The 22,028-nt window shown below is 43.3% G+C and overlaps 5 protein-coding genes across 17 annotated transcripts; 2 read left to right on the top strand and 3 right to left on the bottom strand.

Annotated features, from left to right (window-relative positions):
* Positions 1 to 141: 141 nt before the first annotated feature.
* LOC108031540 (transmembrane protein 256 homolog) lies at positions 142 to 2,546 on the bottom strand. The gene is made up of 3 exons (XM_017105077.3): positions 2,290 to 2,546; positions 1,914 to 2,222; positions 142 to 407 (listed from the first exon to the last, which is right to left on the bottom strand). The coding sequence occupies exons 1-3, from the start codon at positions 2,380 to 2,382 to the stop codon at positions 264 to 266; spliced, it is 546 nt and encodes a 181-aa protein (XP_016960566.1). The 5' UTR covers positions 2,383 to 2,546; the 3' UTR covers positions 142 to 263.
* Positions 2,547 to 3,062: 516 nt separating this feature from the next.
* On the top strand, positions 3,063 to 4,889 carry LOC108031538 (venom serine carboxypeptidase). Its single transcript, XM_017105075.2, has 2 exons — positions 3,063 to 3,222; positions 3,299 to 4,889. The coding sequence occupies exon 2, from the start codon at positions 3,315 to 3,317 to the stop codon at positions 4,761 to 4,763; it is 1,449 nt and encodes a 482-aa protein (XP_016960564.1). The 5' UTR covers positions 3,063 to 3,222; positions 3,299 to 3,314; the 3' UTR covers positions 4,764 to 4,889.
* Positions 4,890 to 5,001: 112 nt separating this feature from the next.
* LOC108031539 (rRNA methyltransferase 2, mitochondrial) lies at positions 5,002 to 5,987 on the bottom strand. The gene has a single exon (XM_017105076.3). The coding sequence runs from the start codon at positions 5,834 to 5,836 to the stop codon at positions 5,084 to 5,086; it is 753 nt and encodes a 250-aa protein (XP_016960565.1). The 5' UTR covers positions 5,837 to 5,987; the 3' UTR covers positions 5,002 to 5,083.
* A 314-nt stretch (positions 5,988 to 6,301) lies between these two features.
* Positions 6,302 to 13,728, top strand: LOC108031638 (serine/threonine-protein kinase/endoribonuclease IRE1). The gene is made up of 7 exons (XM_017105253.3): positions 6,302 to 6,747; positions 6,879 to 6,993; positions 9,942 to 10,385; positions 10,449 to 10,671; positions 10,731 to 12,000; positions 12,063 to 12,227; positions 12,289 to 13,728. Exons 1-7 carry the CDS (start codon positions 6,619 to 6,621, stop codon positions 13,168 to 13,170), a joined length of 3,228 nt encoding a protein of 1,075 aa, XP_016960742.1. The 5' UTR covers positions 6,302 to 6,618; the 3' UTR covers positions 13,171 to 13,728.
* On the bottom strand, positions 13,707 to 20,974 carry LOC108031639 (calcium uptake protein 3, mitochondrial). Of its 13 annotated transcripts, none has more exons than XM_017105256.3 (11): positions 20,666 to 20,974; positions 17,649 to 17,790; positions 17,483 to 17,593; positions 16,782 to 16,829; positions 16,642 to 16,724; positions 16,466 to 16,531; positions 16,185 to 16,265; positions 15,654 to 15,746; positions 15,147 to 15,552; positions 14,931 to 15,088; positions 13,707 to 14,053 (listed from the first exon to the last, which is right to left on the bottom strand). In XM_017105256.3, exons 1-11 carry the CDS (start codon positions 20,921 to 20,923, stop codon positions 13,970 to 13,972), a joined length of 1,530 nt encoding a protein of 509 aa, XP_016960745.1. In that variant the 5' UTR covers positions 20,924 to 20,974; the 3' UTR covers positions 13,707 to 13,969. The 13 variants fall into 13 exon arrangements, with proteins under 13 accessions (XP_016960745.1, XP_016960746.1, XP_016960755.1 ...); XM_017105257.3 differs by having other exon boundaries at positions 15,147 to 15,549; XM_017105266.3 differs by lacking the exon at positions 15,654 to 15,746 and having other exon boundaries at positions 15,147 to 15,549.
* Between the last annotated feature and the right edge of the window lie 1,054 nt (positions 20,975 to 22,028).

The following is a 22,028-nucleotide window of genomic DNA, read 5'->3' as shown; positions in this document are numbered from 1 at the left end:
CTATATACTCTAAGAAATTGTACGCATTTAACTCAAAAGTATCTTCCATTAGCTGCAAGGCCCTCCTAGAGTTCAATTTAAAACTAACTATAATTATTGTAAATTACTGCCCGTCGCGGCTAGAGAAACACGGACACGCAATTCATTTTAGCTGACGTTGTTTGTTAAACTTGGCTTAGCTTTAGTTGCCTATCCGACTACATAAGGGTTCAGTATGTGCTGTATAAGATATAGATATATAAGTAGCCTCCCCTTCGCGCATCCTACAGGACCAGCGACAGCCACGCGGCCATCAGGCAGAATCCTCCCACGGTCGCGTATGGCTGGAGCCTCTTCTCGCCAGTCAGAGCGCGGTAGTACATGCAGCCGCTGAATAGCATCGTGCCCGCAATCATCAAAGTCCCAGTCTGCGGGAGAGAAGGAGTCACTTTACTTGGAGAAACCAAAGTCAGGCATGTGGGCCTGTTCCAACTTCCAGTGAAATCCATACCCTATTATAACCAAACGATTTTAGAGTGCTAGCCTAATATGCCGAATTATCTTGAGACAAGAATATGAATTTATAGCAATTAATTGTCCACAGTCAGGAGTCAAACTAACTATCGAACCATAAAGTATGTAAGAGGCGAAGAAAGAATCGTATTTAATAGCAGCGGCGAAAATAATACTTCTCTTATAACTTCTTGAAAAGTTCCATTTCCTGTTTAAGCACCTAAAGGTCTATTAAAAACGGAACAGGCCCTTAGTAATAGTCTAATATCTAAGATTAAGAGTCAGCAAAGGTGGCAAGTTTTGTGTGCACATTTTGATGTTAGCTTTAGTTGTTGGCTTTAACCTGAACAAAAACGGAGCACGAGCAGCTCCACATTTTACTTATTAAATAAGGCTGATAACAACAAAACCCAATTACAGAATAACAGCAAAAATCAAAAGAATCTATGCCTTTTTGGTACATTTTTAAATGCAATTGTAATATTGAGGTAAATTAACCAATTCCTACCAAAGACCCCGAACCCATATCAGCTATGAACCTGCTCATATCACAAACCTAAGAATTATCCGAACTAATCCAATTATACAAGTATCGTGTGTGGTATTGAAATTACTTTGTAAGCTGCAATTAGTGGTTGTTGAACATTTAGCTTTAGCTTTGGAAACACTTCATATACAACATGAATATACATATGCATACCTATATTAAAGAGGAGTACGAGAGAAGGAACTTGGAAGCGCTTGGCCGAGGCCAGTACTCATTCATGGCTCAATTTTTGTAATGTCAATCAGCGCATTAGACTAGCTAAGCAGAGTGTCAATTATACGAGTATCAGTGTTGGAGTTTCGATTCGAGAGTAACGCGAGTTGTTATAAATTCCGTTCAGAGATCTAACTTTACACAGAGTTTATGTAAACGACAAAACCGACAAACAAAAGCTTTACAAATAAACCAAATACGATCGATTTTGGAGAGTTGCGAATTATTTGGGGGTTTCTTATAGGTAGTTTCTATTTTTAAACTGGGTAAGTGGGGCTTTATCTCGGAGTTTTAATAGTGGAATATATAAATTACCACATGGCTTTATAATAAGATACTACATTTAACTTATAGGATGGAAAATGTATCTTAAAAAAAAATGTTTCTTCTTAGGTTGGTAACAGGCCTTTCCTAACATGGCAAATAACCCTGGTTGGAACTTACGATCTCAGGATAGTGGGCCAGGCTAAGCTAAACTAGCTGTTATTATACAAAAATTTCTAAATCGTCTGATACTACATACTTCCCATGGCTTTTCTAAATAAGATCTAGATCTAAGTAAGATCTATCTTTAAAGGCATGGAACAACAGTCATCTCCTAATACTCCGTGAAGCAAACCATCTTGAAACCCTATAAGTATTTCTGGTACTTGGAACTTACTACCACAGGATAATGGGCCAGGGGCATGCCCATCATGGCGAAGGAGTGCAGGAAGTGGATGCGGTTGGCCACATCGGCGAATGCCTGTGAGTCCACCTGCTCCTTGGGATCGCTGACGTCCTTCAGGACGTACTTGCAGTAGGCTCCCATAAAGATGGCCGACGCCCCGCCGATCCCGGCCAGCCGCACAAAGTGGTAGTGGCTGCCGGCCAGGGAGTACAGCGAGCCATGGGGATGCCCGTAGCCTTGAACGGATGGAACCAAAGCCATGTTCGTGTCCTGCACTGTAACCTTCTTGGGACGCAAACCCTGCGTGGGGAAAGGAGAATCGTAATCAGTGCACCCGGAACTTCGGCTGCGAAATGCGACTAGTTACCAGGGTGCGGAGCAACGCTGATGCCGAGGAAGCCACCATCTTGCTGACAGGATTGCCCAGGGTCACGTATTCAATGGTGTCGGCGACTGACATTGTGTACTTTTGCTCAAACTTCGTTTGGCGCTGCGAGTCAGCTGCGTCTACTAACAATTTTGACGTAAAATGCCCGGGCGTTGCCGGACTGCGGCTCTGGTCGAAGTATCTTATTGATTGTATCCGGGAGCCTGACTCCAACTCGAACAAGAATTTGTAAACGTTTGATGGGAAACGAAGTGGTAATGTATATTTATCGAAAGTTTTAAATACAATATTATTAAATACATATAAAAGGCTTTGACGCCCTGGTATATTATGGTATCCCTGGCACTCACAAACATAATTGGGGGATTCCCCAAAACTGTAATCTAATTGGAATCTAAAGCTTAGACTCACAGGGCTATAAAAAGGGCTACAGAAATATCTTCTAACCAAAGAGTTATATTCTTGCGTATTGCGTACGTAAGAACAATAACATAAATCGGTTGGAACTGATTTTATGTGACTTACAAGAATAAAAAATAAATCAGCTCAAGGCTTATTTAACTATTTTTTATAACTATAAAAGTAAAAAAAAATACTTAGATATCCATAGAAGTATTACATATATTTTTAAATATGAACTAACATATTATTTAAGGTATGTGCATTCTAATTAATTACAAATTTAAAATAAATGAAAATAAGAAAGCCTGCCCCTGTTAAAGCAACCCTAAGTCTGGAATACCCAAATATGAAATCACAGCTGAACTGTAATAATCAGAAAACCTGACCACCCTGCAATTCGACCGCTGCGGCTACACTGAAAGATCATTGGAAAGTTTTCGCCGGCTGTGCGAAAGCAGGGGAAAGGCAGAGTGCAAGAACTGATTAATATAGTCCATTATCGGCCGATCGGTGAGTAGGTCGGGGTGTAAACACCCCTTGGAAGCCGAAACAAAGCCACCACTGGCAGTTCTCCATTTTTTTTCAGTCGGAGCAGTTGGACAATGGGAACTGCAACTCATTGCGCATTTCTAATTATCGCGGCTATAGTCGCCATATATGGAGCAGAAACAGGGCAAGGGGAACGCCCCTACCGGCAGAGCTTCATCAATCCGTATCCCCGCTTCCAGTTCTACGACGATGGAGTGGATCCCGGGGAGCCCCTGTTCCTAACGCCCCTGATCAACAACGCCTCCATGGACAAGGCGGAGGTGCAGAAGCGGGCCCGCGTCACGGGTTCCCAGTTTCACGGAGTGGAAAGCTACTCCGGCTACCTGACCGTGGACGAAGGCTTCAACTCCAACATGTTCTTCTGGTACTTCCCCGCCGAGCAGGAGCCCGAGTATGCCCCAGTGGTGCTGTGGCTACAGGGCGGCCCAGGCGCCTCCTCCTTGTTCGGCTTGTTCACGGAGAACGGGCCCCTGGAGCTGGACGAGCACGGAAAACTGCAAAAACGCAACTACACCTGGAGCAAGACGCACAACCTCATCTTCATCGATAATCCCGTCGGAACTGGCTTTAGTTTCACGGATCAGGATGCCGGCTACGCCAAGAATGAGAAGGACGTGGGTCGCAATCTGCACGAGGCTGTGATGCAGCTGTACGAGCTGTTCGAGTGGCGCAACTCTTCGGGATTCTGGGTCACCGGCGAGTCCTATGCTGGAAAGTATGTGCCCGCCCTGGCGTACCACATCCACAAGGTGCAAAATGCCATCGAAACGCGCGTCTATGTGCCGCTGAAGGGCGTGGCCATCGGAAACGGTCTCTCGGACCCACTGCATCAGCTGAAGTACGGAGACTATCTCTACCAGCTGGGCCTGATCGATGAGCATGGCCTGCAGAGCTTCCACGATGCCGAGGCGAAGGGAGCCGCCTGTATTGAGAAGCACGATATGGAGTGCGCCTTCGACGTATTCGATTCTCTCATCAACGGGGACCTCACCAATGGCTCGCTGTTCAGCAACCTAACGGGCTACAACTGGTACTACAACTACTTGAAGACGCACGCTGATGATGGAGCATCCTTGGGTAACTTCCTGCAGGCTGGCGCCACCCGTCGGGCCATTCATGTGGGCAACAAGCCCTTCCACGACCTGGACAAGGAGAACAAGGTGGAGCTTCACTTGAAGAAGGATGTCATGGACAGCGTGGCTCCCTGGATAGCCGAACTGTTAGCCCATTACACAGTGTGCATCTACAGCGGGCAGCTGGACATCATTGTGGCCTATCCGTTGACTCGCAACTACCTGAACCATCTGAAGTTCCCCGGCTCCGACAGGTACAAGGTGGCTCCCCGTGAGATCTGGCGCATCGATGGCGAGGTGGCCGGCTATGTGAAGCACGCCGGACATCTGGTGGAGATTATGGTGCGCAACGCCGGGCATATGGCTCCCCACGATCAGCCCAAGTGGCTGTATGAGATGATCAATCACCTCACTCACTACAAGCACTAGGAGAAGCGTACTTAAAGTGGTCAATACAGTTTGGTCTCCTTTAGAAAAATCTATATTTTTATGAAATTTACCTTGAATACAACCGGTTGAGTTTTGAAATAAATATGTGTAGGATTGTTAAAACAATATAGTCCACTTTGAATCTTCTTTTCTGATTAGCTCTAAAGGATTAACAGTTTTAAGAATAAATATTTTAATGAAAACACCCCTTTGTTCTTCTTATAACGTGAAGACAATGTAGATTAAACAATAACGTTTATATATATAAGCAAACGACTTAACAAGTTCTTTTAAAAATAGGCTTAAATATTAATGTATGCTTAACTTTCCGGTGTTCCCTTAAAGTTCCTGGCCACCAGAAAGTGCTCGGCGGAATCTCCCCGACTGGCGCGCGGTTTCACGCGCTTTACCTTCTCGTAAAACCTGAGCATATCCCGCTCCAGCTTGGGCACATCCCCATTGTCCCACACCTTGACAACCAGATGGGCCTGCGGGGCGGACATGGCCAGGGCGAAGCGGAGCACCTCGTAGCAGAGGTTGGTGATGCTCTCCTGGTCCAACATCCTTACGCCAGTGGCATTGGGCGCCATGTCGGACAGGACGCAGTTCACCCTTCTGTCCTTTAGTGACTCCTTCAGTCTTTTCTGTGACAGGGCGGAGGTGAAATCCATGCCGCCGAAGATTGTGGCGCCCGGCACAGCATGGAAATGCAACAGGTCGATGCTAAAGACGGCTCCCAGTGGCGCTCGCTCCTGCTTGCCATTGGCATTGGTCCGTTCCACGGCCACCTGCGTCCAGCTACCAGGAGCGGCCCCGCAGTCCAGAACGGTATCCCCGGGCCGCAGTATTCCGTACTTGTCATCAATCTCCATCAGCTTGAAGGCGCTTCGGCAGCGATAGTTCATCATGCGGGCCTTCTCCACGTAGGGATCCGCCAGCTGGCGCGTGAGCCACTCCTGGGAGCTCTTGCTCCGGCCCTTGAGGTTCCGCGGCTGCTGCTTGGCATACCTTCCGGGAATCTCCGTGTGCAGAAGGCGTTTAAAAACAGAATTACAGGTAAAAACAATCCGCATTGTGTAATTTATCGAAGGTGGCGGGTTTATCGATAGGTAACTTTTCAGTTGCGTTCACACAGTCGACCCGGCATCCGCGACACCAGAAGGAAGCTTTAAACTATGTACTTATTAAACATAAATACAAACATTCCTTTCTATTCCAATTTTACGGTTTTGAATTTTCGGTTACACTGAAAAGAATAAGATATTCCGACTAGGTCTAAATCTGGTATATTTTCTGGTATTTCCTTAGCTCATCTGAGTACCGCGCTGAAAGAGACTCGACAAATAGCGTTATACTAACTTCTATGGTAACCTCACGGGTTTCGTCGATCTGAGTAGTGAGTACTAAGTGTCAATAAAGAAGCGAGAAGATTACGAAAAGATTCTGAAAAATGAGCGCGCCTTGGAAACATCGATGACAGAATCAGTAACATCGATGATAGAATCGGTAAATCGATGATAGTATCCGAAACATCGATGATTTCCGTCACACTGTTTCGCTCGCTCTCATCAACTCAACGCAACAATGGCGAATGTGATTGTAATTGGAAAATATTAAACGCGAGTGCAAGGAAATGTGAAGTGACCCCGGCGCAGCTGCAACAGTGTTTACGGACTCCGGAAAAGCCACTAAGAAGGGGCGATAGAATGCCAGAAACAACAAGCCAAGAGTGACTGCAAGTGCAAACTGAAAACGGATCGGAAGTCGCAGAAACTAGTGCCCTCCCTGTCGCTCTCGCTGTCTTTCCCACTACCCCCGCCCCCCGACCGGCTGCAGAAGCGGAGTGTTTTGCAAAATGAGATTCTGCGTTGTGATTTTGTGTTGCGTGTTATTTCTGCTGGCCAGCGGGCCTATTGCATCAGCCCTAGCCGAGGCGCGGCAGGCCGACTCGGCAGAAGTCAGCAGCGGCGAGGATGAGAAGGCGGTGAGTTGGGGGCGGACACAGGCGGCACGGTGGCCCACCAAGGGCTAGCGCTGGACCTCCCAAATTAATATTTCATCAGCCGCCTTCAGTATGTTGGTCATAAGTTCACCCGGTTTCCCATCCACCCGCAGGACTGCACGGACCTGGCCCGCGACGAGGAGGCGCTGATGGTGTTCTCCACCTTGGGCGGCGGACTGACGGCCATCGATCCGGTGACCAGCGAAATACGCTGGACAATAGCAGATGGTAATTACGCGGGCACTCCGAAGTTTTCCACTTTCACGCACTACCCCTATTTTCCGGGCCCAGTGTGGGATCTGGGACATATGATGGGTTATAAGGGTTCCCTCTTTCTAAACTGGGTATTTTTGGATTTAAAGGAAGGAGACTTTAACATTATTCATGACTGATTTCCTCCGTTCCGAAAACAAGCAAGATTTTAGGAATGAAGATACGATATTATCAAAATGATATCAAAGTTAAATATTTTGCTTAGAACTTTATTGTGAATTACTAAATGAAAAAGACGTTGATTAGAGTTAAAAAATGTGACGGAGAAAAGAAACCTAAAAAAAGTATTACTCAAAATCATGTATTTACTTCCGCCAGCTTTTTTGACTTATAAACATAACTTTTTCAGAATACAATGAAGGTGAATCACAAGCTCTACTACCATTTTCATATATCGCATTCTGTTAAGATCTAGAACTGCCCATCTTAGTTTTTCCATGCTGTCCCCTACCCCGCCTGGTGCATAACCACCTCCCCAGGCTGTTGCACTCTCCGCTTGAAGTGCGAAATGCGCTGCACCAACATGCGCTCGATGAGCTCATCGCGAGGCTCGCATGGCACAGAAGATGTAATACCCTAGGAAGATCGTTCTCCCGCCATTCGGGCTCTATTATTCATTATTTTCACTCTCGCTGCGTGGTGATTTGTATTGTGCTGTGCCTGTGGCCTGATAAGCGTCGCACGTATATACGCAATCTCGACAAGCGTTCTCGGCACACAATTCAACCAATTAAGTTGCCAGCCTGCCATATCACCAGTGGCCGCACGTCCATACCCTTCACGTTGTGGGTGGTTGGGACTTGGGACACTTTCCTTTCGGTTCATTGAATATTCCTTCGATTTATCAGCGTGACGTATTGATTTTCGATGGCTCAAGCGCGTTAATCTCTCAGTCGTTTGGCTGTTTCGTATTAACCTCTATTATTAGATGAGTCATAATGGCCAAGAAAACATATGTAGTTTGTAAACAAGGTGGACTTCTAATCTGACTACTATAGTTTGCTTTGGATTAGTGCTTTGGCAGCTGGCATTATCATAATGTCTACTCAATTACGCAATTTCCAAAATGGGTTTTTAGTTTTGCAACCAAAGAGAAGGTAGCCTCAGTTCGATTTATTAAGTTCCATCGGGAATTCTTTATTAACTTGGTCCCAGTTGACTTGGGCTCTTGCTATTAATAGCACCCACGGGGTTCGTGATTGCTTTTCCACTCCCAACCATTTAGTTCTTGATAAGTAATGGCTGAAGAAACCCTCTCTAATTACCCGAAAACTGAAATATTGTAGTTATGCCAAATGATTCCCTGGACAATACGCCCTCCATATGTTTAAAATGTTCTAAAGTATAAACCCACGCCCCGGAAAGATTGTTTTATGCGATAGCTGCAATACACATGTATGTCCATTCGTATTATTAGAAATTTCATGCTGACCGCTTGTCGTCCGACTTCGTGGAACTGCAAATGATTGAAAATTCAGGGAGACAAACATGTGGACAGCATCTGACCTGGGGCTCTCCGAATAAAGCGCAGCGTTTAAATGATATTTCAGCGAGTTGTTCAGGCAAATAATTTGTTTTTGATTCGCGGTAATTACCTATGTACAGCGATTCGCCGGCTCCAACACGGCAGATCGCTGTACCGACATGGGCCGCGTTCTATTACCTCATCACGAGACGGAATCAGGTTTGTCTACGGCTACCGCTAGACAATTAGAAAGCCCCTGCTAATGAAAGTGCCGCGCAGGGTTAAATGACCTGCCCCAGAATTGTGGCAACACAACTATTAATGCCGGCACTCTACACTGCACTCGGCCATGTGTCTGGGGTTGAAGCTAATTGCTGATAAGGCTGGGTACTACAACAAATTGTTTGCTTTCATTACCCGATATTTGTGGTATTTACTAAATTTTGTCTAAAATATTCCTTCATTTGCTTTGGGAAAGTAGGAATTCAACGCTTTCCGCCTTAAGCGAGCTGTTGGCGATAACAGAAATTGCCAACACGGCTGGCATAAACACTTTGAAAGCGATCGGCCCCCAGCTCCACAGGTCTACTTCTTGTTTACCCAACTGGTGTTTGGCTTGGCTGTGCCTCTTGCGCCAAAAGTGGATTAATTTATTCGGCCATTTTTTGGGAAAACACTCATGTTCTTTAATGTGCACTAGAAAAATTGTGCCGGGCTCTGAGACAGGGGCTATTGTAGATTACACTTTCGCTCCCACATAGTCAGTACGACGAGATAAGCCTTATCGAGAACAGGTTTTATTTATTACATTTACTTTACTTTGGAGCTCCACGTTAGTTGCAGCGGTATCAGAACACTTAATGGGTTATATTTACTGTGCACACTTGAAGTAATTTACTATAAAGGGGGTTCCACATAACAAACATGCAAGAATGTAGTAAACCCTAGATGAAATGTAGAATTTATTAAATTTCCTCTGTTTTTTATAAATAAATTATCAGTTCTTGCATCAGGAATTTAAAAGCTTTTAACATTAATACTACTTTTGTAGTACTGGGAATTATTTAAAATAAAATGTTTACTACTTGTGACTCATAATGCAAAGTAAATTTATTAAAAACCATAATCTTAGAATAATACATATAATGAATAATAAATATTGTACGGCACTTATTTCAAAATGTGCTTTTTTACCGGAAATATATTATTTACGTAAGGTTGTCAAACATTTTAATGAATGCGGTGTCGCAGGCTTTACTAATAACAATACAAACTGTTCATGGAATATATTAAAGATAATTTGTACTTGTTCTACATGTGTAAGCGCATAAAAATGTGAAATTTGCTTTCAATGTTGAAATTTTTAACATAATCATAAAATGGTTAGGCACTACAAATTAAAACAAATTTTGTTAAAACTTATTACCTTCCCTTTTAGATCCTCCCATTGTAGCGGAGCCTCAGGAGAACGTCCAGGTCCCACACTTTCTGCCCGATCCTCGGGATGGCAGCATTTACCAGCTGGGCCAGATGGGAAGCCTTAAGAAGCTACCTTATACCATTCCCCAGCTAGTGGCCAATGCCCCCTGCCGTTCCTCCGACGGAATCCTGTACTCCGGCAAGAAGAGCGACACCTGGTACATGGTGGATCCCAAAACGGGTAGACGGGAGAAGGTCATGGGATTCGGAGATGCCACCATGGATGGCAAGGAGGGTGAGCAAATTGGATGGGCCACATCACGGGCCATCTATCTCGGTAGGACTCAGTACACAGTCATGATGTACGACAGCCTGGCCAAAAACAAGAATGCTAAGCCCTGGAATATCACTTTCTACGACTACAATGCTGTGAGTGCTCCCCCAGAGTTGGCCAAGGAATATGGTGAGTGCTTTTAGGAATATGTGAACTTGTTAAGTAGTTACTAATAATCTCTACCTTTTGCAGAATACATTCATCTGACCACCACCACCAATGGCCAAATAGTAACCCTGGATCGCAAGCATGGTAAATTTCTGTGGCAGAGGGATTTAAGCAGTCCCGTGGTGGCCGCTTTCCTCTTGGGACCTGATGGCCTTCTCAGCGTGCCTTTCACCACAGTTTCCGATGAAGCTTATCAGGCCATTCTCGAGGAGTCAAAGACTGGCAATGTGAATACAGTAAAGCTATTGTAAGGTTGCCAAATTCTATGTTCTATATCCTTTACTAAAGTATTACTTCATTTGCCAGCCAATCACTTTATGTGGGAGAGCACCAAAAGGGCCTGTACGCCCTACCATCGCTGGTGGACAAGAATACTCCTCGGATTTCCACCTCACCACCCATAAAACTGCTCGACGGACCCACAGGGGAGCAGAGCAGCAACCAGGACACCGATCCTCGTACTGTTTACATTAAAGATGTCCTGCAAGAGCACCCAGGCATCATGTTGGGCCACTACAGTGTGCCCAATGAGGGTAATGGCAACCTCCAGCTATCACCAACGCACTCCAGCAGCAAGGGGGTCCAGAGCTTGGCCACCATTCACAACTACAACGATGGCTACGGTCTACTGGCCAACAATGAAAAGAATGCCGCCGACATTGGCGTGCAAACAGATCCGGAGCTGGTCGAAATTGGTATTGATCAGCGGACAAACGGAAACACCATTAACCGGACGAAAACAATTATTCTGCAGAACAGCAATAAGGTGCAGGCCTTTATCAACGAGTGGTTTATGGAGCATCCTAGTGGAAAGGTGCATCAGATTCTGATTGTCATCGTTCTGGGCATGATTGCCCTATTCTGGTACACTTGCAGCACCATGAGGGAGTTGCAAAAGCAGAGCGAGAACGGTTCCAAGACCTTTGCCATAGCCCAGAATGGTTCCAATGGAAGCACAGGCAGCAATGGAAGCAATACCAGTGCCGAGGACCTAGTGGACTTGGGTAATGGACAGGTGCGAGTGGGCAAGATCAGCTTTAGCACAAACGAGGTGCTGGGCAAGGGCTGCGAGGGTACCTTCGTTTTCAAGGGAACGTTCGAGGAGCGTTTCGTAGCTGTCAAACGCCTGCTGCCCGAGTGCTTCACCTTCGCGGACCGCGAGGTGGCTCTTCTGCGGGAATCGGATGCACACGAGAATGTCGTGCGTTACTTCTGCACCGAACAGGATCGCCAGTTCCGCTACATAGCCGTTGAACTGTGTGCTGCCACTCTGCAGGATTACACTGAAGGAGATCGGTCAGAGGAACTGCAAAATCACATCGATGTTTGGCAAGTGTTGAGCCAAGCATCGGCTGGATTGAGTCATCTGCACTCCCTTGATATTGTACATCGCGACATCAAGCCACAGAATGTTCTGATTTCGCTACCAGACGCCAAGGGCAAAGTCCGTGTAATGATATCCGACTTTGGACTTTGCAAGAAGCTAAATTTTGGCAAGACCAGTTTCTCCCGCCGATCGGGTGTGACTGGCACCGATGGATGGATAGCCCCGGAAATGATGCGATCCCAGCGAACGGTAATAAAAACTCGCATGAAATTGTAAATATTCTGAAATTAATATGCTTATTGTATTTACAGACAACTGCTGTGGATATATTCTCACTGGGTTGCGTATATTACTATGTGCTGAGTGGTGGTCACCACGCCTTTGGAGACAATCTGAAGCGCCAGGCCAATATACTCTCGCATGAGTACAATCTGTCCAAGCTGCGCACAGAAGACGACACAGAGGTCAGCCGAATTGTAAGTAACTGAATAGAAAGTGACCAAAGAGCTGTACTAATAACTATTTTGTATTCTTCAGATACTGGCCGAACAACTAATATCAGACATGATACACAAGGATCCGCAATCGCGCCCGCCAGCTCGCTGTATTGGAAACCATCCACTGTTCTGGGATGAACCCAAGATGCTCTCGTTCCTGCAGGATGTCAGTGATCGTGTGGAAAAGTTACAATTTCACGCCGAGCCACTGAAGTCATTGGAGAAAAACGGAAAAATAGTCGTACTAGACGATTGGAACATGCATCTGGATCCGATGATCACAGATGATTTGAGGAAGTACCGCGGTTACATGGGCGCAAGTGTGAGAGACTTGCTTCGTGCGCTGCGCAACAAGAAGCATCACTATCACGAGCTGACGCCGGCCGCCCAGCAGATGCTGGGTTGCATTCCGCACGAGTTCACCAACTACTGGGTGGACCGCTTCCCGCAGCTCATATCCCATGCCTATCACGCGTTCAGTATTTGCTCAAACGAGCCCATCTTCAAGCCGTACTACAGTTCCGGCTATCACTTTTCACGTCCGTGGTACTTTGACGCGGACGATGCGTTGTTCCCCGTGCTGATGAGAGATCCCAAGCCGCTACCAAAGATTGGTAGTCCGAAGAGGACGCCCCCACCAGCTAGCAGCCAGGCTCAGCAGTTGAAGCAGAGGAAGGGGCTCTACAACTTCCGAAAGCCCAGCGATGAGTTGCCGATTGCCGGAGTCCGGCTGCAACGGAATCTGGAACTAGATGGACAACCACTTCTGGATCCAGACGGCAAGCGCGATGTGTTTGCCAACTTCAAGTTCCGTCGCTACTCGAAGCCGGGAAACAATCGCAACTACAACGGTGGCCACAAGGAGGCGCAGGAAAAGGAGAAGTACGTAAGCTGGACACTACCGCCTTCAACACAGGATTAGGGCATTGAACCCAACAGATCAGAATAGACAAGATTTAGTTGTAGTCCTTTATTAATTTAAATATTAATATTTAATTGTGCAATTTGTGTATATGCAACTATTCCAAAACAATTCCCAATTCAGTTCTTAGCAAAAATATTCAACCATAATTAACGGAAGTGAAACTATTTTGTATACCGAGTAAGAATAATGTAGTGTGTCGTCTGTCGAATGCACGCAATTTAACTGTGATAATTTTTGATTTTGTTTAATGCCCAAGTGCAAATTGACCTAGACGAATAGTTCGAGTTTTATAAATATAGTACTTAGACCTATTGTATATTTATGCATTAGTTAAGAGACCCATCCCAACACTCCTCCAGTTTGTGGAGATGATCGACAAGCAGAACGTTTTTAGTTTTTATACCTATATAAAAGCACTTAGTTGTAATGTTGAAGAGTGGAATGTTTCAGTTGATGGACAACTTAATGCTAATAACGAGCTGCATTTTCTAAGAGTTCTTAAGCTTAATCAAAATGAAAACTAAATAAAAATGTAACACGAATTTTACAAAACAATTTTATTTTCGCTATACGTGTATAACAAGGATTGTAAACAATTTCTCATCATTTTGGCTATAAGAGATGGGGTAGCTTAGTTCAATAACAAATTCATAAATAGTTCAAGGGATCAACAAGTATAAAAACTATGACTATAAACGAGATTTTTGTTCTTTAGAAGAAAGGATTTATAACTAGAATTTGGTTCACTTTGGCATTGTGTTCTCGTTGTATGTGCGACTCTGCCAGGATTTCCCTATTAGTTGGCCGATTTCATCATGGTTTTCATCTCGTTGCGTACACAGTACTTGAAGGCATCCCAGCCCTCCGACTTGGCCACGGACTGTAAGGCAACACAGATGGGATTAGTTTTTGGCGAGGTGGTGGATAACATTTTGAAAATGAAGTGGGAGACACAAAGGTGATCGATAAGCAGCAAGAGAGAGTAAAAAACAGTCTGTGGGTTCCTTGCCCACTAACCTCTTCACCTTTTGACGCGACTACCTCAATGGCAACCTTTAGACGCTCGTCGGGGTCTACAACATCTTGCTAGGGAAAGAAAATACAACTCATTGCTAATCAGCTGGCGCTGGACTTTTAACCTGGACAATATAAACGCGGTTCATTGTTAGACGAGTAGTGAGTCACAAACGACAGACCACCGACAAGCGATTCGATGAAATGGAAATGATAATGAGCGGTTTGAAAATAAACAACAATTTCTAGGTACAAAGCGAATTTAAAACAGTTCAAAGGTTTGTCCTTTGCATTTCCAAAATATTTTTCAAGGACAAGCGAGGGTGCAACAAATAAAAAACCAATTCTGTGTCAATATCAGTGTTTAATGGTTGTATGGCCAATTCAAGTAAAACTAAAATTAAAAATTTATAAAATAAATGTCATTGAGTAGGGTTAATAACTTAATAAATAAGCTAAAATTAAGAGATAAAAATCATAGCTTAAAGCAAAAACGGTTACAGGCGAGACAAAAACACACACATTCAATGCTGGTCAGCGAGATTAGGACAAAAGCCGCAAACAAAACGAGGTAGTGGTTAAAGTAACTAAACTAAGCTACAAAATCAGTGCCAAAGTGCATCGCTGTCGATGAAGTAGTCCAGGTGCCGGCACACCCGATGTCGCCAGGCCACAAACAGGGGGTAAGCGGGTTCATCGTAGGCGTCCAGAGCTTCGTTGTAATCAAAGAAACGACCACTTACTTTAAAGCCGCGGTGCAGACGGTCCTTCATGATGGCGATGAACTCTTTGTAGGACAACAGGCCATCGCCATCCGCATCGAAGATGGCGAACACGGTGTCGATCAAGTGCGGACTGAGCTTGTAGCCGGTGCAGATCTTCACAGCGCGCGAGAACTCATCTAGGAAAGACAAAAACTATAATCTCTTGTTTCTTAAACCAAACAAAAAAAGCGTTACCTTTCGAAATGGCTCGATCGGCTAGAGTGTACATGCGCATGGCGATGGTAAAGTCATCTAAATTGTTTAGGAAATGGCAAAAGTCCCGAAAGTCATGGAAGGATATACCCTTCTCATCTTTCACCCGCTCGAGCAGGCGCTCCAGGAAGACATCATACTCATCCGTGGCCAGGTATGTGTAGCGCAGCAGGATTTTGGCGAAGTCCAGTTCGCTGATGACACTGTTGCCCTTGGAGAACTCGTGGAACTCCAGCTCGAGCACCTCCGTCTGCAGGTTGTCCATGAAGCGGTAGAAGTTGTCATAGTTGATCACCCCAGTGCCCCGTTTCCCGAAGAAGTGCAGCTGCAGGGTGGTGGCCACCATGTGACGTCGCTGCAGTCCTTCGCCATCGTTCACATAGCTCTGCTGGAAAGGATTGAAGTAATAAAGGATTAGCAAAAGTCTGGAGAGGATTACCCATTAGTTAGTCACACCAGGCTCATGCTTGGGACTCGGGAAGACCTTACCTCGAGGGGAGCGGGCGTGGGGGACTCGGGCTCCTCCTCCGACTCTTGTTCGCCGTGCTTCTCCTTCCAAGCACCGCTGAAAATGCGCTCCATCTGGGATTTTATGTACATGCCGGTGGTTTTGGGGATAGATTTTTGTTTGTGCAGGATTTGGTTGGTTAGGTTGGAGAGAAGAGAAGTTAGGTGGTTTAGTAAGGGTCTAACAAGTGGTGGTGCGTTTCTAGGGTGTAGGCCTGTTTTGGTATACAAAACAAAAAGCGCAAGGAACAGAACTCAACAAAACAAAAGCTTATAACGTTTAAAAAAATCAAAATTAAAAACTCTTAAACAAAATCTCTATGAAAACATAAAGACAACTCGAAGCAAAGCAAGTACAAAAACGTATCTCTCATAAAAAGGAACAAAACACAACGTAACTAAGCTCAGCTTCTACATATGCTCCAAGCATATTTTGAGTCCTTGACAATTTTAGCGGAGTTTTCGCGAAGCAAAGCCAATAATCTTTCGGGAACTCTGGTGGCTAACACTTACGAGACCCCTCTTCGCTTGAGGGTTCACTGCCATGGGTTTCATCATTTGACTTTGCTCATCGTAGGAAACTAAACGCGATAGCTGCCATCGAAAACGTTTTAGAGAGGGCGTCAAATAAAACAAATTAAACAAAACTCAGAAGATACAAATAAACTAAGGCTAAAGTGTAAGTGATGTGCAGCTTACTTCAGAGCCCTAGGGCCAGCTATTTGAAATGAGTTTTCATTATTCACAAATTATACCATTAAATTATAGCTTAACTTGATAAATGAAATGCTTACAATTTGCTTGGTTTGTGGATCGACATTTTGAGTGTCTTTTAAAGCGCCGGCCAAAATGGAAATTATCTAATGATAAACAATTTTTAAAATTATATTAAATAATAAGTAAATAAAATCAATTCGAGGAACCCATAGGAGCTATGAGTATAAGATGGGGAAGACGAGTCCCTATTTACCACTAGAAACTCGTCCTTGTCCACCCGCTGGTTTCCATCGGTGTCGAACATGTTGAAGGCAATGCGGAAGCCAGATTTGGGCTCTATAAGGGTTATATTCCATAAAAAACCTTTCTTTGTGGAATTTGGAGTGGACTTACTTGTTAGAATAGAGAGCAAAAACAAATATTCCGTGTAGGAGACAATGCCTAAAAGAAGAAAAATGTACCATTAATAATATCGTATTGAGTTACTTAACAAAGTGGATGTTGTGCACCAGATTCTTATCAATTGAAAGACTGTATTGCAATGTACAAAACAGTACTTGAGCATTTGCAGTAGTACACCAATCCATAAATTATCCTAATGTGCTGTTTTTATCGGATCTTGTCTGCTAATTGAATTTATTGAAATGGCCAGATTAACAAACGAACCTGCTTGGCAATTCTAATTTATTCGAAGTTGCAGATAGGTGACTAGATTCTAGATTCCATTTGAAAAACAAGTATTTTTACTGCACCTGTAGTGATATCTTTGTATGATAAAGTTTGTAAGCCTTTCATAAACAATTTTTAAGATTCTAAATTCTTAAAGGAAAAACACTTTTATAAATCTTTAAAAATCTACTAAAGATCTTTCAAATATGAGACTAGTTTCCATAAGAAAACAAGTATTTTTACAGCAGCTGTTATGGTATCTTAGTAGTGCAAAGTTTGTAAGCCGAACTTATAAAGATTTAACTTCTTAAAAAAACACTTTTATAAATCTTTTAAAAAATGTAATTTTAATACTTGTTTTAAAAAATCCACCACAACTTTTTTATATAATTTATAAAATTTATATAGAACTCCAAAAAAATTACCTTTATCTCTAAGATTGCGAAATAGACGAGTTGAACCCTTCTTTAGAGCAGGTGTGTTTTCCTTGTATTTATCCACCTCGTCGCTGGAGAGCTGTCGACGCTTAAGACGAGCTTCAAGACGAAATGAATATTACAACACATTCAATGAGCTCCGAACTGGACTTACGTCTGGGTTCCTGCTCCACCACGGAGTCCAGAAAGTCCTGCGGGGTCATGTAGAGCTGATCGTCGAACTCCACGGAGGCGAACTTGATGAACCGGCGCTCCCGGGCCGTGAGCTTCACGTTCTCCAGCTCGCTATCGTCGCGCTGCGGGATCGGAGATTGGGGATTGGTAGAGATTAATCAGGCCATCGATGGATGGTAACTGGTGGGGAATATAATTGAAATAAATCAGCTGGCGATGGGATCGCGGCGAGCCGAATTTCCGCCGGTTGGTCACAAAGGCGGACCGACGTGGACAAAAGCTGGGCCTGCAATCTGGACGGTTCTGATCTGGTGACGTTTTGATTAATGCCCAGCCGTGGCACCTCCATCGCGCTCAGAAATATTAATTTGATCCGGTTTGCCGTACTCCCCTTGCATCGGGAATTACATGTATGATCTGCATTTAATTCGCTTCGAGATTCGATGTCCCGAGATTTTGACGAGCCGCCGGACAGGATTCCCACGTTGGCCGTTTGGCAAATAAAGTGTCAAATTGATTTGAGAACATGTTGCCGGCGGCGATCCTCCATAAATCTGACATTTAATGCCACCCACAACAAGTAATCATTTTTCCCGCGCACTCGTAGACAGGGCGAATGACTCAATTGTACTTTATTTGTGGGGCAAAGACAACTCCCAGGCCATAACTCTCGCTCTGGGGACACCAGAGAACCCTGTCTGCCGCCTGTCCCCAAAAAACAGATCCGAACAAAGGCCACTTTGAATGTTAGACATGTGCAGCAAACACTCCGCGGCCACGCCCACGCCCCCAAGAAACCACAAGGGGCCAGGGACAATTCCTCATGAAACCAAAGCTGACATCATTCTGCAGCAGAGGCAAAAGTATCTCGGTTTTAAGAAGTTACAAAATTTTAATTTTAAGTGTCCTCAAAATCTGTTACTTATGGAATTAACTTTCGAGCTTCTAAGACAAAGTTTGATCAACCTCCAACCATTCTTTAAGCACCAATTATTTAAGTAAGTAAACCAGGAAAGTCCTAAATATTTTATATTTGGTTTTATTATATTTTTAACATATTAAAAATCAAAGTATTTATACGAAATATTTATGGTCACTGTCTGATTAATAATATACTGGTTAGATTTCTTTAGACTGTCTAAACTTTCCATATCTACGACCTTTTGGGACTTGATTGTGCGGAATAATAATCACTTATTTTAAAAGCAATGTCTAAACTTCAGAAATAGATTTAATTACATCGGTAATATTTTTCGAAACAAAAACTACGTTTTTATATAGTTATTATCAAATTGAACATTTAGGCTACAAGTTGAGACCCACTGTGCTGGGACCCTGCGCCAAGAACAAGGAGCTTCGAAATGGCTGCAGGCGCTGGGTTCGTAGGCAACAATTAAAACTCATTCATCATCATCAGGCGCAGTTGTCATAACACATGTCAGGGCCAGGCCAAAACCAAAGCCAAAACCAGAGCCAAAACTCAAGTCCCAAAGTCGGGCTCATAATGCAACTGAGACCGAAGCCACGCCTGCGTCTGGCATTGGGCATTGTTGTTGATGTGGGTATTGGTGGGTGTATCAAATCGGCCACCAGATCGATTGATAGATAAATTTTCCGTCACTGGCACTCTGTCAGCATTCGGGGGAGTAGCAGCCCCACACTCTGTACTTGCCGCCTGCAGGTGCGTGGGCGTATCGGACTAACTACTTTGCCACTTCACCATGCATTTTTCAAGGTGTGTGGCATGCCGCTGGAATTAATTCCAAAAGGTTGCAGCCTTGGGAGATTTAAATACAATGTTCGACGGCAAGATATGCTAATCTTATGGGAAGATTCGAGATATGGGTAGAGGAATCCTAAGATATTAAAGAGTCATGTATAAAATATAACTTTAAAATATCATTGTGATATATAAATATTTATAAAGACAAAAATATGAGTATAAAACCGCTAATTAAATGCAGATATATGTATAGAAACTAATTTATTTCACCGCATTAAAAATGTTCTTAGAAAATATAAATACTTTTAGGATACTATGAAAAATTTTAAGGACATTATCTGTTTAAATATATTTTTTGTATTATTTTAAGTATTATAAAATCATACGAATCCCTCAACTCTGTTTTCATAAAATTTAAAAATATACATATGTATGTTTAAATTTTAGAGAACAATACAAAAAATTACACCAGTTCTATATTTTTTTACTTATGATTTGTACATTATCTAAACTTTTTTTTAGGTCATTTAAATTGTTCTTTAAGTTTTGAATAATACGTATGTTTTTCAATCTTTTCTTTTTTAAATTTTAAGTTGGTAAACAATATAGGTTAAACTTTCGTAGAACATTAATAACACAATCTAAGTGGTAAAATACCCCTTTTCATAAATTCCCCGGCTTCCTAGCTAATATCTGATGAGCAATCGCCGAAAAGCTCGATGTAAATATTTAAACTTCACACCCTGAATCACACGCATAAAAACCTTATCAAACTGCCACTCACGTCTACATGTTTTCCATTTTTTAGGTCTACCCCGGAGACAATGTCAACAGGTTGACAAATAGTGGTTGTAGCTGTTGCTATTTCATTGAACTTGGACACGCACAACAACAACAATCGGTTTACATCAATGACAACGACCCTGAGCTGAATTATCATTGGCTTGTGTTTTGTTGCCTTTTAATCGAACGGAGTGTATACACACACCAGATCGAAGTATTTAATCAATTTTATAGACTAATTAAAAGGCAATTTGGTGATAAAAACAAACGTAGTGCAGCGAATGAGCGGAGCACAACAAAACGCCCGAGAACAGCTGATAAGAAACACTTCCGTCGCGTTACGTCGCACGATACGTTGATAACGTAAGGTACTGACATACCACAAGCTAAAAATAGCTGCGCAGGTCTTTTCATCCAATTATTGACTTTTCCACACCAAACACTCGGCACACTTGCTAGCGCTTTTCGCGACTCTCAGGCTTTTCATTTACCATGCGCCTCTTGAGGCTAACTGCATTCACTGGGTTTTCCGCGGACCGCAGTTTGATGAAAGCCGCCAGGGCGGCCAACGAAACGGCACTGCCGCCCACAAAAGTCAGCAGACGTCGCGTTTTGTGGCCCCGAATTCCGATGGATTGCGTCGAACTGCTGGCGAATCTGACCGATCGGCCAATGGTCACGCCCACACTCGATCGCTGGGCGACTATAGCGCCACTTTTAGCCGTTAATCTAGCCACTGCACTTGCCATCGCGATCGAATTTTAACGAGCAACACAAACTAAGCTAGTGACAAATAGAAAGACGTGATGTGCGTAACGTAGTGGGGAGATGCGTAGCGTGACTAGGGTTGCCAGGTGCATGCACAGATAACAGATATGGTCTGTGGGTGATTTATGCGAAAGTTTTTATGGACCGCATTATTAAAAGAAATAATTTATTTCACTTTTTAGGGGTGAAAATGTACTTATTTCTGCCTTGCACTTAACTGCTTTCTAAAACACTAGTTAAAACATGAAACCAAACGTAAATAGTGAAAACTACTCACGTAGTTCAAGAGCGTTGCCAGATCAACACACTATGGCCTGCGGGCAAGTTGGCGGGCATTTGAATTACAAGTGAGAGGGGGAAAATTTGTATTTAGAAAATGCCGAAAGATATCTAATAACATAAGAGTTGAATTAAATACCTAACTCTAAAATAAATAAAGCAATATATTTATTTATATAAACCACTGTTCCGCTCGCATCAAATTTCAGCGTGTTTGGCTTCATTAAATTACAGTATAAAAATTTAACACAGTTTTAAATAAAATATACCGCATTAGCATTCTAATTTAAATATTAATTTCATTTTTTATTAGGAGATTTTTGAAAATTTTTTTTTTTGCTTTAAGAGGTTTTCAAATCGAACTAAATGTTAATATCTAAAATAAAAAACAAATAAATTTATTTGTAAAAAACAGAGTCTGCACAGAATCTCTTTTACCAATAAGTAATAGCATTAAAATCGAATTATATCATTAGCATTCTAACTCCGAAATCGAAATATGAATCAAGTACTGACACACCTGCGCTGGTTTTCCCAAAAATTATTTCCGCATAAATGACAATGTGATTAAAATTATTGACTATTGCCAATTTTGAGTCACTTGAAAAGGGGACTACGTGCCTAAGTTCACACACGTCCGTGGCAAACTTTTCCAGAAACAAATTAAAAATCCTGCTGTCGTGTTTTTCTGCGGTTCGCTCTTGACGCAAAAGTACATATTTGGCCGCAAACTATTGGGGATTTTTATTGGGCATGCCCAAAATCCGCTTGTGACGCGTCTCGGTCTACGCAAAAATCGAAAACAAA

The sequence above is a fragment of the Drosophila biarmipes genome, chromosome 3R (genome assembly GCF_025231255.1).
Source record: "Drosophila biarmipes strain raj3 chromosome 3R, RU_DBia_V1.1, whole genome shotgun sequence".
Lineage (NCBI taxonomy): Eukaryota > Metazoa > Arthropoda > Insecta > Diptera > Drosophilidae > Drosophila > Drosophila biarmipes.
Note: the sequence above shows the minus strand (reverse complement) of the source record. Positions and strands in the feature narration are given on the sequence as shown.